This window comes from Sorex araneus, chromosome 8 (assembly GCF_027595985.1).
Source record: "Sorex araneus isolate mSorAra2 chromosome 8, mSorAra2.pri, whole genome shotgun sequence".
Classification (NCBI taxonomy): domain Eukaryota; kingdom Metazoa; phylum Chordata; class Mammalia; order Eulipotyphla; family Soricidae; genus Sorex; species Sorex araneus.
Window position 1 is genome coordinate 64,073,098 of NC_073309.1, and position 16,421 is coordinate 64,089,518.

Genomic DNA, 16,421 nt, shown 5'->3' on the forward strand with positions numbered 1-16,421 from the left:
CAATGGTTACCTATGATTTAATATTTTAAGCTTATCATTTTATTTCATTAATGCATTTCATACCTCTAACTGTGACCGCCACTTGTCACATAAAATCTGTACTTTAGTTTGCTTGTAAAAGTTGTGCTATATTTTCAATCTAATAATAAATAAATATATTTTTGAAAGCCCTTGTCAAGTTTATTATTTGAAAATGATAATTTGTTTAAATGGCTTTTCTTTGTACTTACAATTATGGCCAAAAGGCACAATGTGTCATAAGACAGAAATCTGTGAGTTTCAGAAAAACTATTTTAAAAGAATCTAGCAAAGTCTCAGAAATACCACACCAGTAACAAAGCTAATTTCTGCATCCTGTTTACATATTCTTCCCACTGTGCTTAGTTACCTCTTTCAGTTGAGTTAAAAAAAAAAAAATCAAGCTACAAATCTATGTAAATGGCATCACTTTGAAATCACAGTGTGAGTTAAACTAATTGTTCACATTTCTGCGCTGTAATTCATGAATTCACTCTCCATTCCATTTCAATTTACTAATGGGAGAGAAAAGGAGCAAAATACTCTGGAAGCTCTAATAAAGAGTCTGATTTCAGGAGATAAAAATTAATATAATCTGAGCTGGAGCGATAGCAGAGCAGATAGGGTGTTTGCCTTGCACAAGGCCGACCCAGGTTCGATTCCTCCATCCCTCTCAGGGAGCCCGGCAAGCTACCAAGAGTATCTCACCCGCACGGCAGAGCCTGGCAAGCTCCCCGTGGAGTATTCGATATCCAAAAACAGTAACAAGTCTCACAATGGAGACGTTACTGGTGCCTGCTCGAGCAAATCGATGAACAATGGGACGACAGTGCTACAACACAATAGGAATAGAACAATTAATAGAAGAATTACCTATTTGGAGGTAAAGAAAGTAATTCTCTGAGATTGAGAAAAAATCCCATGAATTAAAAAATTTACCGTGATATTCACCTGGCAGACTTAGGTGCTTGATGGCTTTCTATCATGAAGCCATAAAAACAGTTTGTCTGCATGGAACTCAGGAGAGACCATTTCAGGATGGGAAGAAAGGCAGTGGAAGGAGAACCAGGTGCTACATGAAGACTTCACCCAGCCCCAAGAGGTACAGAATCCAGAAATGCTTTCTGAAAGAACAAACCAGTGAAGCTGAAATCTGAGTTGTGATGTGTACGTGGCTGAGAGCAGTGACCAGGGAGAAGGGGAGTCGGATAAGGAGTAGCTATCATTGTCACTGTCACTGTCATCCCGTTGCTCATCGATGTGCTCGAGCGGGCACCAGTAACGTCTCCATTGTGAGACTTGTTGTTACTGTTTTTGGCATATCAAATACACCACAGGTAGCTTGCCAGGCTCTGCCGTGCGGGCAGGAAACTCTTGGTAGCTTGCCGGGCTCTCCAAGAGGGGCAGAAGCATCAAACCCAGGTCGGCTGTGTGCAAGGCGAACGCCCCACCCGCTGTGCTATTGCTCCAGCCCAAGGAGTAGGCTACATAAAGGAAATATGACCGAAGGGCAGGATCCAGAAAGAAATGATACATTTTCAATAAACTGAGACCAATTTACTATGGCAAGAGAAAAGATAAATTGAGAAAACATGAAAGACTAAAGTAAATGAATAACATGAAAACCCACTAAGGAATATAGTTTTTATCCTGAGTATAAGAACTAGCCGCTGAGAGTGGGAACTGCTTAGCAGGCTGGAGACCCTGCTTCAGTGCACAGCAACGCGTGGCTGCCCGGCCCTGGGCAGGAGCAGCCCTGAGTCCGACCAGGTAGGGCACTGGGGATATGAAACGGGGTAAGTGGGATGCAAAGCAAGCCTTGACTTACATACTACGTCTTTGGCCTCACAAAGAAAGTTTTCATGATGACAGAATGATTCAGATACAAGAGAAACCATCGAATCAAGTGTTATATAAGTAGCTCAAGAGGATGAAAAAAGAGCACCTTATTCTGATAAAAATCAATAAAATGTATGTAAGGATAAAATATTTTAATAAAAAATAACTATAAAGTCTAATTCAAATATTCATTGAGAAAGTATACACAAACAACCTCCAACCACCCTTATAGGTATGAATAAAGAATTAAGAGCCAAATTCTTCATCAAGAACTTATGAACTAGGTAAGAATTCAAAAGCTTCAGTATTTTTATTAAACTTCTGCACAGCTAAAATACCTCTAGAATGAGGGACCAGGAGTGGAACTGGGAACTGGAGAGCGAAGTGGACACAGATGAAGGGGTACGAGACGGAACATCAGACGCCCAGAACTCAATCATGAACAACCTTGAAATTTTGTAATTCACAGTGATTCATTAAAAAATTCATATAAAAAGGATAGCTCTCCCCAAAGTAAATTGTGAGGCCAAAGAGAAACAAGAGTCTATCGAAATATAGACAAAAATAGAAACTAAGTCTTTGAAAGAATTTGTTATAGTCCAAAGGAAAATTAAGCATCACAGTAATTTAGAGCTGTAGCTTAAAAAGCAAACCTGTCACCTCTCATTTTAATACTTAAAAATAACATACTAATACTTACCTTATAACTATGAGCATGGCTATCAGGATGGAACAAATTGGATCTGCTATCATCAGACCGAAATTTTGCATCATGATGGCAGAGGCGATTACACCAATACTCCCAAGTGTATCTGCTAGAATGTGTAAAAATACACCTGGAAATAAAGTATAATGAAAATAAAAATATCATCTGACAAGTTGAAAAAACAGATATTTCTTAAAACCACACTCTTGTGGTTTTAAGGGCTAAAATATCTGTTTATAAATTATACTTCCCATTAAGGATCCTTAGTATTTTGTACAGCATAAAGAGGAAGAAGATCAGTAAAAAAATGTTAAATCGTTTGCACATATTCATCTTTGTTAAGAGTCCAGAGGCTAATTTGTTAGAAGAAAACTGCTTTAAGTTGACAAAATCAGGGAAAAACAAAAACAACAACAAAAAATGCCATCACAGAGAGACAGAGAGAAGAGGGGAAGAAGAAAAGATGCAAAGTGCCAGTCTGGGCGGGTACAGGAGAGATATGGGGGATACTGGTGGTAGGAAATGTGCACTGGTGGAGGAACACTGCATGACCGAAACTCAATCATGAAAGCTTTGCAACTGTATCTCCTGGTGATTCAGTTAAAAAAAAAAAAAAAAATTACTTCGAGTTTAAAAAAAAATAACAAAACCCAGAAAAACCCAACAGTTACTACAGATATATATGCAAACAGAGCCCTCTGCTGGTGCTTAAAATTACTACCAATTGAGCCTGAATTTCATATAAATCTTGATCTTATAATTTGGTCTTATCGGATCTGATCTGATCTTATCATTATCTGTCACCGTCACTGTCACTGTCATCCCGTTGCTCACTGATTTGTTCGAGTGGGTACCAGTAACGTCTCTCATTGAGAGACTTATTGTTACTGTTTTTGGCATACCCAATACGCATGGGTAGCTTGCCAGGCTCTGCCGCATGAGCTCGATACTCTCGGTAGCTTGCCGGGCTCTCCGAGAGAGGCGGAAGAATCGAACTCGGGTTGGCCGCATGAGAGGCGAACACCCAAACGCTTGCTATCGCTCCAGCCCTATCATTATCTAAAATTAGATAATAAACTAAACTTGAAAGAGAGGATTTGAGATGCTGGGGATCAGTCTGGGTCAGCCACACAAGGCAAATGCCCTCCCACTGTGCTATCACACTACTCCCAAAGTGAGGATCTGAATATTTTCAAATGAATAGAAATGTATTTTGAAATTGTAACTGTTAGCTGGTAGAATACTGACATTCGAACTTCCCAAGAACCTCAACATAGTACCAATATTTCACTGGGGAGATGAACAGAGATGGGGCACAGCCTTTTCATGTACCAGAGCTGGGTGGGACTGCTGGCACCCCATGGTGCCTGAGCGTCACTGCATCTGGCCCTGTGGCCACGCTAGCCCTAGGCCCCATGAGTACCTCTTGGGTACTCCCCAAATATAAAAATTTCAACAGAATAAAGTATCTTGACTTTATTTTTTGGTTTTGCTCTGTTTTATTTTTGTGCTGCGAAGGACAGGGCCCCTGGCAGGTCTCCCACACAGAATACGCTAACCACCGAGCTACATCTGCAGCCGCTAAAATACTGACCTTTAACAAGTGATATCTGAATGAAAAACAGTTGAAAACATAAATAACTTTATTATGTGTGTCATTATTTTTTGTTTTAATCTATCTTTTTTTGTTTGTTTTAACCACACTCGGCAGAGCTTAGGATCTATTCTTCATGGTACTCCAGTGACAATGCAGCCCTGTGTTCCGGCCTTTAGAACCAGTTCCCTAGTTTCTCTCTCTCTCTCTCTCTCTCGCTCTCGCTCTCTCGCTCTCTCTCTCTCTCTCTCTCTCTCTCTCTCTCTCTCGCTCTCTCTTGCTCTCTCTCACACACACATACACAGACACACACATACACAGACACACAAAACATACACACACACACACACACACCACATATTTGGTATTTGTTTTTCCAGCCACACCCACCGATGCTAAGGGGTCACTCTTGGCTCTACACTGAGGAATCACCCTGATGGTGCTCAGGAAAGCACCAGAGGCTGGGACTGGGATTGGGAGCATGTCAGCAAACACCTTACCTGCCATACTACCCCTCCAGCCCCAATTTTAAAAATATTTAATTAAAGCAAATAACTCAACCTTTAGATATTTCATAGGTAATATTTACTGTAGAGCAAAACACTGTCTCACAAATTTTAACCACCTTATAATAAAAATGACATCATTTTATCTGAAAAGAAATAGACAATGTATGTGCCTACTTTAGAAGTACTTGTTTCTTTTTCTTATTCATTTAACAATCAAGGATTATCATAATTATTTTTAGGTATGAAATAAATTTACCTATAATTGAAAATACTTTAATAATTTAAAAATAGAGTATAATGGGTCTTATTGAACCTCTAGGAAAGGATTCTTCAGCTTACCTGCTGTGGTAGTATGTTATGTAAAGTATTATATCAAATATAATTCATCTCAGAACCTAATAAAAATTTTCATTTGTACAGAATATGGACATACTGATTTTTCAAAGACCTAATGGCTCCTTTCCCTGTATAACAGTACAGCAGAAGTCTAGTTAATAAAAATAAATCCATTTCTTCAGGTTATTTCAAATAGCAAAGTATTAAACAGATGAATATATACTGAAGCCACTTTGAGTTTAAAAATTAAATGACCTAAGTACCATCCATCATCGCCCTGCCTGGCTGGAGTGCTGGGCTGCCAGCCCAGGACTGGCTGAATATCACAAGGGGTGGCCCTGCGACCATCTAAGCATTGTTCGAGAGCTTCCCCCCCTCTAAAAGGGGAAATAAAATAGAATAAAATCAGAAAAGTACACATCAAAGTCAACGGAAAGTCCTTAAGTTTCAAAAACTCTTAAGCAATACATCAATTTCAATCTTTACGTTCCTTAGTCAGCATTGAGGTCAAGATTAGAAATGAAAATAGTTCTGAATGCTGAGAGGAGGAAAGCAAACAATCATGTGCTCTTGATTCTCCTTTAGTTAGGAAGTCTTTGGCTACTGCTGACCTGAAAACTATTTCATTAGCAACGGCAATTAATAATCTACGCCCTTCTTGCTTTCAGCAACATTTTCACAAAGAAAAGAAATCTCAAAAGGGACCCGAGGGCAGTACAGCAGGGAAAGTGCTTGCCCTTTATGCAGTCAAGCAGGGTTTGATCCCCGCATCCTGGATGGTCCCCCAAGCCTGCCAGGAAAAATTCCTGAGTGCAGCACCAGGGGTAACCCCTGAGCATTGCTGGCTGTGGCCCCCAAGCCCCAAAGCAAACAATCTAAACAACTTTTAACTTAGAGCTGAATGCTGTAAAAACAGTTGGTAGAAAAACTGTTCAAGAACCTATAAAGCAAGAGCTGGAAGCTGCTGCCCATGTCCTTTGGCAGTCAACTGGGCTGCCTCACTGACCACTAAAAGCCTGTATCAGTCAACTAACTAATTTAAAATGTATTGCTTATGATGCACACCTTATAATCACACCATACTTACTCAGAAAATACACACTAATTTTCACAACAACTTATATTAAAAAATAACAATAAGAAAGGCAAATCTAATGCCTATTTCTTCAAATATTGATGACTTTCAACATTAAAAATAAATTCTTACCGTCAAAGCTAATTCACAGCATTGAATAGAGATTCCTTATGTATGCACGTTTCTAACTATTTCAACAAATGCATTCTAAAACAATCCTCTACATTTACAAATGGAAAATTAGTGACTGCAGGACACATTTAACAAACCTGAAATAAATTTCCTATAGAAGAATTCTCACACTGAAAGAAGAAAAAGCTTTGAAAGGTACCATACGGGTCCCACCCCTAGCACCCCACATAGTCCCCAGGAGCCCGGCCAAGAGTGATACCCAGGCATAGAGCCAGGAATAAGCCTGGAGCTCTGCCAGGTGTGACCCCAAAACAAAACAAAATGAACAAAAAACAATAACAAAAACAAAACTCTGAAAGATATACCCTTTCATATGACATATACACTAGTGTGTAGGTGTCATTTGAGTCTATGGTTATAACAAGAAATCACTTTGAACTACTTTTTTTTTTTGCTTTTTTCAGGGTCACACCTGGCGATGCACAGGGGTTACTCCTGGCTCTGCACTCAGGAATTACTCCTGGCAGTGCTCAGGGGACCATATGGAATGCTGGGAATCGAACCTGGGTTGGCCGCATGCAAGGTAAATGCCCTACCCGCTGTGCTATCACTCCAGCACCTAAACTGCATTTTTAAATTACACTACTTCATTTCCTAGAAGCACATTCAAGTTCACTGTGAAACTGACAGAATGAATATACAGAGATTTACCACATTTCTCAGATATCCACTTGGGTTCACCCTCACCAACTGTGAAAACTATATACTAAAACAGTACATTTGTTACGACTGATAAAATTGACACATTATCATTTACCACCCAAAGTCCATAGTTCACATCATGGTTTGATCTAGTGTTCTATATTTTATGGGTTTGGATACATTACATTTTGAGGCATAAATTTCCCACAAAGTTCTTATTTATTGAAGGATTATTACTCAATAACTCAATAATGAAAGCACATTATAATTGTGGTATTACCATAACCCTTAGCATGGGAATCAATCATATTTCAATGGTACAGTTTTTCAATAGTTTATCACCTTACAAAATTTGAGAAAAGAGCCAAGTAACAATTAAAACAATGTTTACTAATATACCTAATAGCATATAGTTTTAAAAATCACTAGGAAAGCTAACTTTTTAATCGCAAATTCTGTACTATATGTTGTTCTTAAAGAAAAACTTCAGAGCCGGGCCGGTGCTCGGCTCCGGCCAGCCGGGTTTTCAGCCCGGGTGCCCATGCCTCTGCAGAGCCGGTGGATGTGGAAGGAGCGGGAACCAGAGACAGCTTTAGGAATTGGGGTTCCAGCAAGTGCTTGCACCCATGTATGGAGACTGTGAACTAATTTTGGCTACATGCTGTTCCAGGAAGGGAAATGATTCATTTTCAAACTTAAATCTTCGCGGACTTAATTACTATAATACAGAAATTGTAAACTGCGCGGCCGCGGTTTACAATTTTTCTCTTCATTCTCATCAGTGGAAAACTTATTATCAAATATTTCCCTGTTAATAGAGCTGTATTCTTAGGGGATAAATTCCAACAAAAAGAGTGAGTCTGTTTTGAAACTCTAACAACAATAGTGAATTATGTGTAGAAATCTGGAATGTAATCAAGGTAAAGAGAAAAGGAAGTGAAATTATCACTCACGTACGGGGTGGGTTGGGGGGTGAGGGGTGGGATGTATACTTTTTGTTTGTTTGTTTGTTTGTTTTATTTTTGCTTTTGTTTTTGTTTTTATTGGTGGTGGAATATGGGCACTGGTGAAGGGATGGGTGTTTGAGCATTGTGTAACTGAGATATAAGCCTGAGAACTTTGTAACTTTCCACTTGGTGATTCAATAAAATAAATTAAAAAAAAAAAAACTTCAGATAGCTCAAGACTTTGAAATCAATTTTACAAAACTAAAAATTAAAAAAGTACAAATTTCTTATCTCACCTTGTAAAATCTGTCTGCTGGGTCCTGCTGTTTCTTTTAAGGAGGGGCCATCTGTAAAGAATTAGGTTAAATTATTTTAGAGCATGTCTTCAATTCCTGATTCAGTATTTGAAATTCAGAACACTAAATTACTAAATGTATGGTGCCAGGGAGAATTCAACAGGCTGAGAGCATGCAGACTTGCAGAAGGCCGGTTTGTTTCCATGCACAGTAGAGCCCCAAGCCCAGAGCAGGGAGCAGCCTCTGAGCACCACCAGCTATGGCACAGAAGGTAAAGACCTGTACCAATCAACTAGTTCATTTAAAATGTACTGCATATGATGCGTGCCTTATAATCACACCAGACCTACAAAGTTACTTCTAAAATATAATATACAGTAAGTTAATGGAGAAAGACACAGGCGATTTCAAAATGCATAAATGGCATAGCGTATTTAAGAAATTATTATTTTAAGTTATCTGGTAAAAAGCAGAAAATTTAAAACCATAGTGCAAGTCTTGCAATATTCATAACATACCTACCTTTGTTGCTATGCTAAGTTTGCAACTGGGAAACTGCAAAACCAAATCTACCACTTGAATTTATAAGAAATCCAAGAAATGAGGTCACAGAAATGTGTGGTCAACATCATGGATAACAGCACTCTGTTACACAGTAATTTTTCAACAGTTTCTAGATGGATGTGCCAAACTTTTCACACAGAAGTGACAAAAATACTTCTGCCTTTTGATGAAAATTTTGCCTTTGTGATGAAGAAATGGAAAACCCCTGCAATGTAAACACTTTGGAGATTAAAATTTAGTTTAAATATCAAGGCAGAAAAAATATATATAAATGCCAAGCAGTATTCATTCAAAGGGGAGAACTGAAAGCACTCTGGTTATAACTAAGGGAACTTAGCCTGAGTCATGATTCTTGATGATTCTTGGCAGCAAACAGCTGACACTACAGCTGTGAGAGAGGACTGTCACAATCCAGCAAGAGTGACAGAGAGGGCTGGAGCTAGGGATGTCGCCCAGAGCAGAGCACAAGACTGCACTGTGAAGCCCTGGGTTTGGTTCCTGAGCAGCACAAGAAGAGAGCACCAAGAAGGAAGCATCAAGAATGAGGCCCAAATAAACAAAAAGCAAACACTAAATCAATAGCATAAAACAGGGCAATGATTTCTGCTTTGCTCTAGCAACTGGTCCATAAGGAAGCTCCTTAAAAGGGTTGGGGAGATGGTTCTAAGGGTTGGTACAAGCACTTAGCATCTGGGAGCCTGAGTTTGATCCCTAGCACTGCATGACCCTCAAGCACAATCGGGGAGTCACTACCCCCTGGAATTGAATGCTGTGGCCCAAACCAAAAAATGTTTAAAGTTTATATGATTTTCAATGCATATAGCTAGATGTAGAGAAGTCAGTGATGCAATTCAGGGATTAAGAACCCCATTGAGGGGCTGGAGCGACAGCATAGCGGGTAGGGCGTTTGCCTTGCATGCAGCCAACCCAGGATCGATTCCCAGCATCCCATATGGTCCCCTGAGCACCGCCAGGAGTAATTCCTGAGTGCATGAGCCAGGAATAACCCCTGTGCATCACTGGGTGTGACCCAAAAAACAAAACAAAAGAATCCCATTGATATTGGAAAGAGTAAGGGGGTTAACATGCTTGCCTTATATGAGGGCAATCCTGGTCTTATCTCCAGTACGACACTGTTACCCAAGTTTTGCAACTTGGGGAGTGACTCCTTACAGAGCTGGAGTAAACCCCAAGAACCCATAGAACGTGTTTCAACATCCCTTCCAAAAAATTCCATCAATGTGAAAAGCATGGATCTCTGAACTGCCATGAAACACGGAACTACCATGCTACACTATTAGCCCAATGGGCGTACTTAAGTCACTAAAATCTGAGCAGCTAAAACAAACTGCTACCTTTTATTCACAGTGCACTCCAAATAAATAGGAAGCTCACATCACTTCCCAAAGAGACCACAATGTCTCTTCTGATCATGTTCAATATTCATGAGCACACTGTTATGTGCTACCTTGCTATATGAAGCAACAGGATGCATACTGCCTATCCCACTCATATTCATGGTCATTCGATCTGATCACATTGCTTCTGTATCCTCAAGCTGGCTGATTTTTTTTTTTTTTTTTCTTTTTGGGTCACACCCAGCAATGCACAGGGGTTACTCCTGGCTTTTCACTCAGGAATCACTCCTGGCGGTGCTTAGGGGACCATATGGGATGCCGGGGATCGAACCCGGGTCGGCCGCGTGCAAGGCAAACGCCCTACCCGCTGTGCTATCGCTCCGGCCCAGGCTGGCTGATTTGATGATACTGACGGGAAGAATGGAGAGCAGATTTCAGAGAAGACTCCCTGTGTTCCAAAGCCTAGACCTTCCACCTCCTGGGTTTTGTACCCCAATACCATGACATTTCCCCTCCTCATCTACCCACCTGTCTCTTAGTCAAAGAAGGCCACTGAACGTTACTACAGCATCACCCAAAGTATTTCAAAAATTTGACAGCAACAAATAAGGGTTGATTGAAAATGTTAGTGGTAATGCTAGAAAAGTGATTAATGACTACTAAGCAAATTCTACTATTAGCAACATAGCTTTTAATTGTTCACTTTTAATAAAATGTAGGGATGGATAATGAAATTATCAATTCTTGATACAGATCACTGTGATATTTTTGTGATATAATTTTGAAGATGTCCAAAGAATTGATTGAAAATATATCAGAATTCCTTCCATTTAAGATTATCTTGAATTACATTACAAAGATTAAAAAGTAGGAATGGAATGGATACCAAAACCTGCTTCATACTATTGTGATTTATCCTTGAACTATTTGAAACAAACAAAAAGAACCTTTTTTCCCCAATTACCTCATTATATGAATTTAAAATAAAATATTTTATATATATAAAAATTTGAAAACAAAATCATTTAATTGATTTTATATTAGTAAACACTATAACTTTATTATAATAAACATTTAAATGCAAATCTTGTTACTCAGAAACAAAACATTTCATTGATATGTGTTTTTTATTACTGAGAAATATAACAGATAAGTTAAAAATTTAACACAAATATATTCCTTTGAAATAAAATTCTGGAAATAAAATAAAATAATTATTTAAGGAGAAATAATATGCTTCTACTTAAATTTATAACTATTTATATATTTTTAATGGGTAATAGTGGGTTTTAGATTAGTAAGTCCACTAAATTTATTCAAGAGCTATATAGAAGTTCTATTCTAAAATATTTATAGTACACTAGAAATTAGATCCTTTAAATTATTTAAATAAGCAAACATTATCAGGATTATTTTTAAAAGAGATGACATGATTTTTCAAAATCATTTTGTGAGCAAAATTTGGGAAAGCAAGCTTTTAAAGTAGAACAATGTAAAAGACACAAAAATATATCAAATCTAGAATCTGAAAAATTAGGTAGGGCTAAAATCTAAAGATAATCCCTTTTAGAGTCTCAACTATAAAGTTTAGAATTATTTTTTTTGAGTGGGGGAAGAGGGGGTTGTGGCAATGGCCATATCCGGGTGCTCAGAACTTACTCCTAACTCTGCTCAGAATTTGCTCCTGGCGGGGCTTGAGGGACCACATATGGCACCGGGCACACAAGAAAAGCACCTGATCCACTATCCTATCTCTCCAGTCCTAAAGCCTTAGGGTTCTATCTGTATGGCAAGTACAGACAATTTTAACACTCTGGTAATCTGGTATGTACCACCAGTAACTCACACTTGGATGTGGACACAACACGAGTTGCACAAATTAACACACACTGCAGCATTGGCATCAACATGTTAAGCATATATTACCTAAGGATTAATCAAATTGTATCACCTAAGTAGCATCCATTAGTCTGAACTCCAAAACTTCATGAGACAGTTAGTTAAAATACATAACATGGTAATTATGATAAGTAACAGTTCTAATGCTATATAAGTTAGCATCGAGGTATTTCTAAAGGAACACAACGATAAACATCAGATGATACACATCAAAATTTACAATGACTATTTAGAAACCATATTCTAATTTGTAAAACAAAAGCCTTCATGGTAATTTTAAAATTATGATTTTCATTCCCTAGAACGCAACTCTTCCTTTAATAAAACGGTCTTTTAAAATCACAGTATTTTGTCAAGGTACTGAAAAAGTCTTATATTCATTTTATACACAGTAAAAATGGTCCTAGGATCCATTAGTCTGATTTCTTAAGAAGGAAGGTATTCATAGGAACTTCTTAACAGATTATTTTGTAGGTAAAATAACCTCCCCAGTTTCTGCTGGTCTGGAAGGCCACCAATTCAGAGGTCTCGGGCTGCACTCACCATGATGAGAATGAAAGTGCCCGTGGCCGTGGCTGTGAGCGTGATCGTGGCTATGGGTAGCACCATGTTTCAAGTCATGGCTATGGCAGTGATCTGCATGGCCATGGCTCTGATCCAGAGCACCATTAAAGAGGGAATGACTGTGTCCATGTCCTAAAAAAAGAAGATAAAGCCATGTATATAAAAATATTCAGATTTTTCAAAAGAAGATTTTTTAAAAGTATATAGAAACAAATAGATAAAGTTATTTACTCGTTCAAGGAAAGTTATGTTTTAGGCATGAATGATAAAGCAATAGACAATACAAAGAAATACCCTGGTCAACAATGCAAATTCTATGTACTAATAAATCTAAAATAAGATACATACATATAATGACACTGAATTAAAAGCAGGGATGCGACTACATGTGATATTAGGCTCAGTAAAATTAAAGTAGAATCTTCAGAAAAAAACAGAAACTAATGCTGTGTTCACTTTCAATAGCGACCAAAAAACTACAAAGTACGAAGAAAAAAAAAACGTGTAGACGCCTTACAAAGCAAAGAAAGAAGACTGGATGCTGCAAATTGTGTTCTGTTTGTTTTGTTTTTATTTGGGGGCCATACCCAGCAGTGTTAAATGCTGACTACTGGCTCCATACTCAGATCACTCCTGGCACGGTTAAGTGGACTCTAAGGGCTGCCGAGGATCAAACCCAGGTCGGCAGCATGCAAGGCAACTGGGTCCTAACCCACTGTGCTAGTTCCCGCCACAGGCTGCAAATTTTAAATAATCACACAATATTTTTGTAATCCTAAATATCAAATCAAGTTCAGCACTGTGTTATATAAAAATACATGAATGTTGGGAATATCAATTCCTGGAATGATGAAGAGGAGATGCTAGCAAACTAGATCTTTCTCCCTCTAATATACCAAAAATATGGGAAACACAACTAAAAATCGACCATTTCAGAATTCTATCAATTAATTACAGCCATAAAAGAAACTGAAAATTATCTACCCAAGAGAAACTGCCCAACTTCAGTAGAAGATTAGGGCCGTTGTCACCGGGAACTACTCCCATTCTAGCTCTCGCCTAGCTCAGCAGAAAACAGGCCCCCAAAGCCAGAAGCATCGCTGGCAAGAGCAAATCTAGTTTCTTTTGAAGCAGACCATCTCCTTACCACTGTCAATACTTTGTCCAAATATACAACTCACTGAAGAAAATCTATTCTCAAGGTGGTGACTATTAGTCTCAGCTCTGTGAATGCAAGGGAAATACTGCAGAAAAGTTGTACATTCAAAAATGTCACGCAAGACAAACAACCCAACTGGCAACAAAGAGGAGAGGGGGAAATCAACTGATACCAGAGTCACAAAATCTCAGTTTTCAAAGGAAATAATTATAAGGCATATAGAGTAATAAGAAAGTTTGTCACATATACAATGAGGTACATGGTGGGCAGCCAAGAGAAAATATTCCTGAAAGGGAGGCAGACTTAGTAGATAAAAGATTTTAAATCAGCCACATATTTATATATGTTCAAAGAACTAAAGGAAACCATGCCTAAATAATGAAAGTATAAGAAAAAAAATGACCCAGTAATGAATATCAAGAAAAGGCCGTGAAAGTTATTTTAAAAGAACCAAATTTCAAAGTTTAACAAAAAAGAATTGAAGTAAAATATGTACTAGAAGAGCTTAACAACAGATTTGAGCAAAAATCAAGTGCACTGACTTATAGAAATTATCCACTTTGAAAAACAGGAGAAAAAAAATGATCAGACATAGAAGTCTATGGAAAGATGGAGTGTATGAAATTAAGCACAACCGGAGTCCCCAAAAGAGAAGCAGAAAAAAAGAGAGACTGAAAAAGAATGTGAAAAATATAGCTAGAAAGCGTCCAAATCTGATGAAATATTAACCTATCTATACATTCAAAAGGCTCAAGAAATTCCAAGTAAAATAAACTCCAGACTGCCATCTAAAGACATAAATTGCTGAAAAACAGAAATGTTGAGGGCCCAGAACGTATCTAAGTGGTAGGGCACATACCTTGCATGTATGAAGCCCTGGAATCGATCCTTGGCATCAGGAGACCATTCAATATCATCAGGTGTGGCCACGGTGACCAGTGACCCCATTTGGAATGGTACTGCACTCACCCATCAAGTACACTAGGAGTAGCCTGCACCTCACCAACTGTTGCTAAATGTGGTTCCCCACAATAAAAGCAACAACTAACAACAACAAACCTGTACAGTAAAATAAAACTGACTATACACAAGGGATTTTGAGTAACATTAATTGCTAACTTTTCTGTAAAACCATGAAAGCCAAAAACAATGGAATGACAAAATCAAAATATCAAAGTTCCAACAGTAATTCTAAATTCAACTAAACTCTCCTTCCAAGCTAGAAACAAAATTTGCACAATAACAGACAAAACTTCTCTGGAAACAAAATGGAAGGACACTAAATGGTAATTCAAATTCACACAAGTAAGAAGCATTTATATAAGTAATTAGGAAAGAAGATAAATTTTACTTGTTACTTATACTTTCTGTATGTCTCATAAGACAACGCTAGAAGCAGTAATTAAAAAAAAAAACTGTTGACAGACTCAGCATAAATAATGCAATTTGCTGACAGCAAAAAAAAAAAGGAGTAAAGTGACAACAGAGGTGTAATGCAGCTAAGATTTTCTGCATTTGTTGTTATAAATACTAAATACAGTAAACAATATAAACAATATAAGAATTTTCTTAGGGGTGAGAGTTTATGCGACCCCTGGAGATGATGGGGCATTTATTTCCTCTCTGTACTTAGAGGTTGCTCTCAACAATATTCGGAGAACCGGACCATGCCAGGGAATGGATATGGGGCAGGCCCCAAGCAAAGCAAACTCTTTCACCCCTGTGTACTATCTCTTCAGTCCCACAATAAGAACTGAAAACATATACAAAAATGTATCTAAATTTAAAAATCAGAATGGAAGAATAACAAAAAAGAATTGCACATAAGCAAATAATAAAATAACAGGTCTTAATCCTACTCTAGTCATCATTTGTCGTCCCAGTGATCTTCGATTTGCTCGAGTGGGCGCTACTCCAATACTTACATGAAATGAAAACAGCTAGACTCCAATCAAAATACAGTGTCAGGATGTATTTAGGAAACATACGATCCAACTGTTTCATTTTCGAGAAGTATACTTTGTATGTTTTATTTATTTGGGAGGGAGAGTTGAGTGTTACCCGAGAGTAGTCAGGGAACATTCCGGGATCTGTGCTCAGGAGTGGCACTGCCACGCTCAGAGAGCTCTGTGTGATGCCAGGGACCTAATCAATCAGCCTTACGCAAGGAGAGTGCTTTGCTCCTACACTACATTTCTAAGATATGCTTTAAATTAAGCAACATGCATTGATTTAAATAAAAGGATTTAAAAAAAGTCAAACATGAAAGCAGTTTTAAAATAAGAGAATTTCCCATCTTATTTATTTTTCCACAGAAGTGCTTTTACTATTTGAAGTGTTTCAATGTAACAGGTGATTATAAAACTTAAATGTTAGCAGTACTTGTCCCATGTCCTAAAGCAAATGGCATGGCAATTTTGACTGGAACTTAATTAAGTCTTTATAGTGCCTGGATAGGATGGTTATTTTAATGATGTTAATTCTTTCAACCCATGAACAGGGAAAATATTTCCATTTCCTTGTAACTATCACTATTTCTACTTGCAGATGAAACAATTCAATAAATAGAAAGTAGTAAAAAAAAAATCCTATATAAGATGTAGCACTGTAGCACTGTCATTCTGTTATTCATCAATTTGCTCGAGTGGGCACCAGTAATGTCTCATTGTGAGACTTGTTGTTACTGTTTTTGGCATAACAAATATGCCACGGGGAGCTTGCCA

The 16,421-nt window shown here is 38.0% G+C and overlaps 1 protein-coding gene across 1 annotated transcript in view; it reads right to left on the reverse strand.

Moving 5' to 3' along the window:
• SLC30A7 (solute carrier family 30 member 7) overlaps positions 1-16,421 on the reverse strand; it is an 84,078-nt gene that overhangs the window by 46,478 nt on the left and 21,179 nt on the right. Inside the window, exons 6-8 of the mRNA XM_055146086.1 lie at positions 12,519-12,671; positions 8,155-8,205; positions 2,558-2,693 (exon numbers count right to left, since the gene is read on the reverse strand). Of these exons, the coding sequence (XP_055002061.1) occupies positions 2,558-2,693; positions 8,155-8,205; positions 12,519-12,671 (340 nt within the window). The remainder of the gene's footprint in view (positions 1-2,557; positions 2,694-8,154; positions 8,206-12,518; positions 12,672-16,421) is intronic.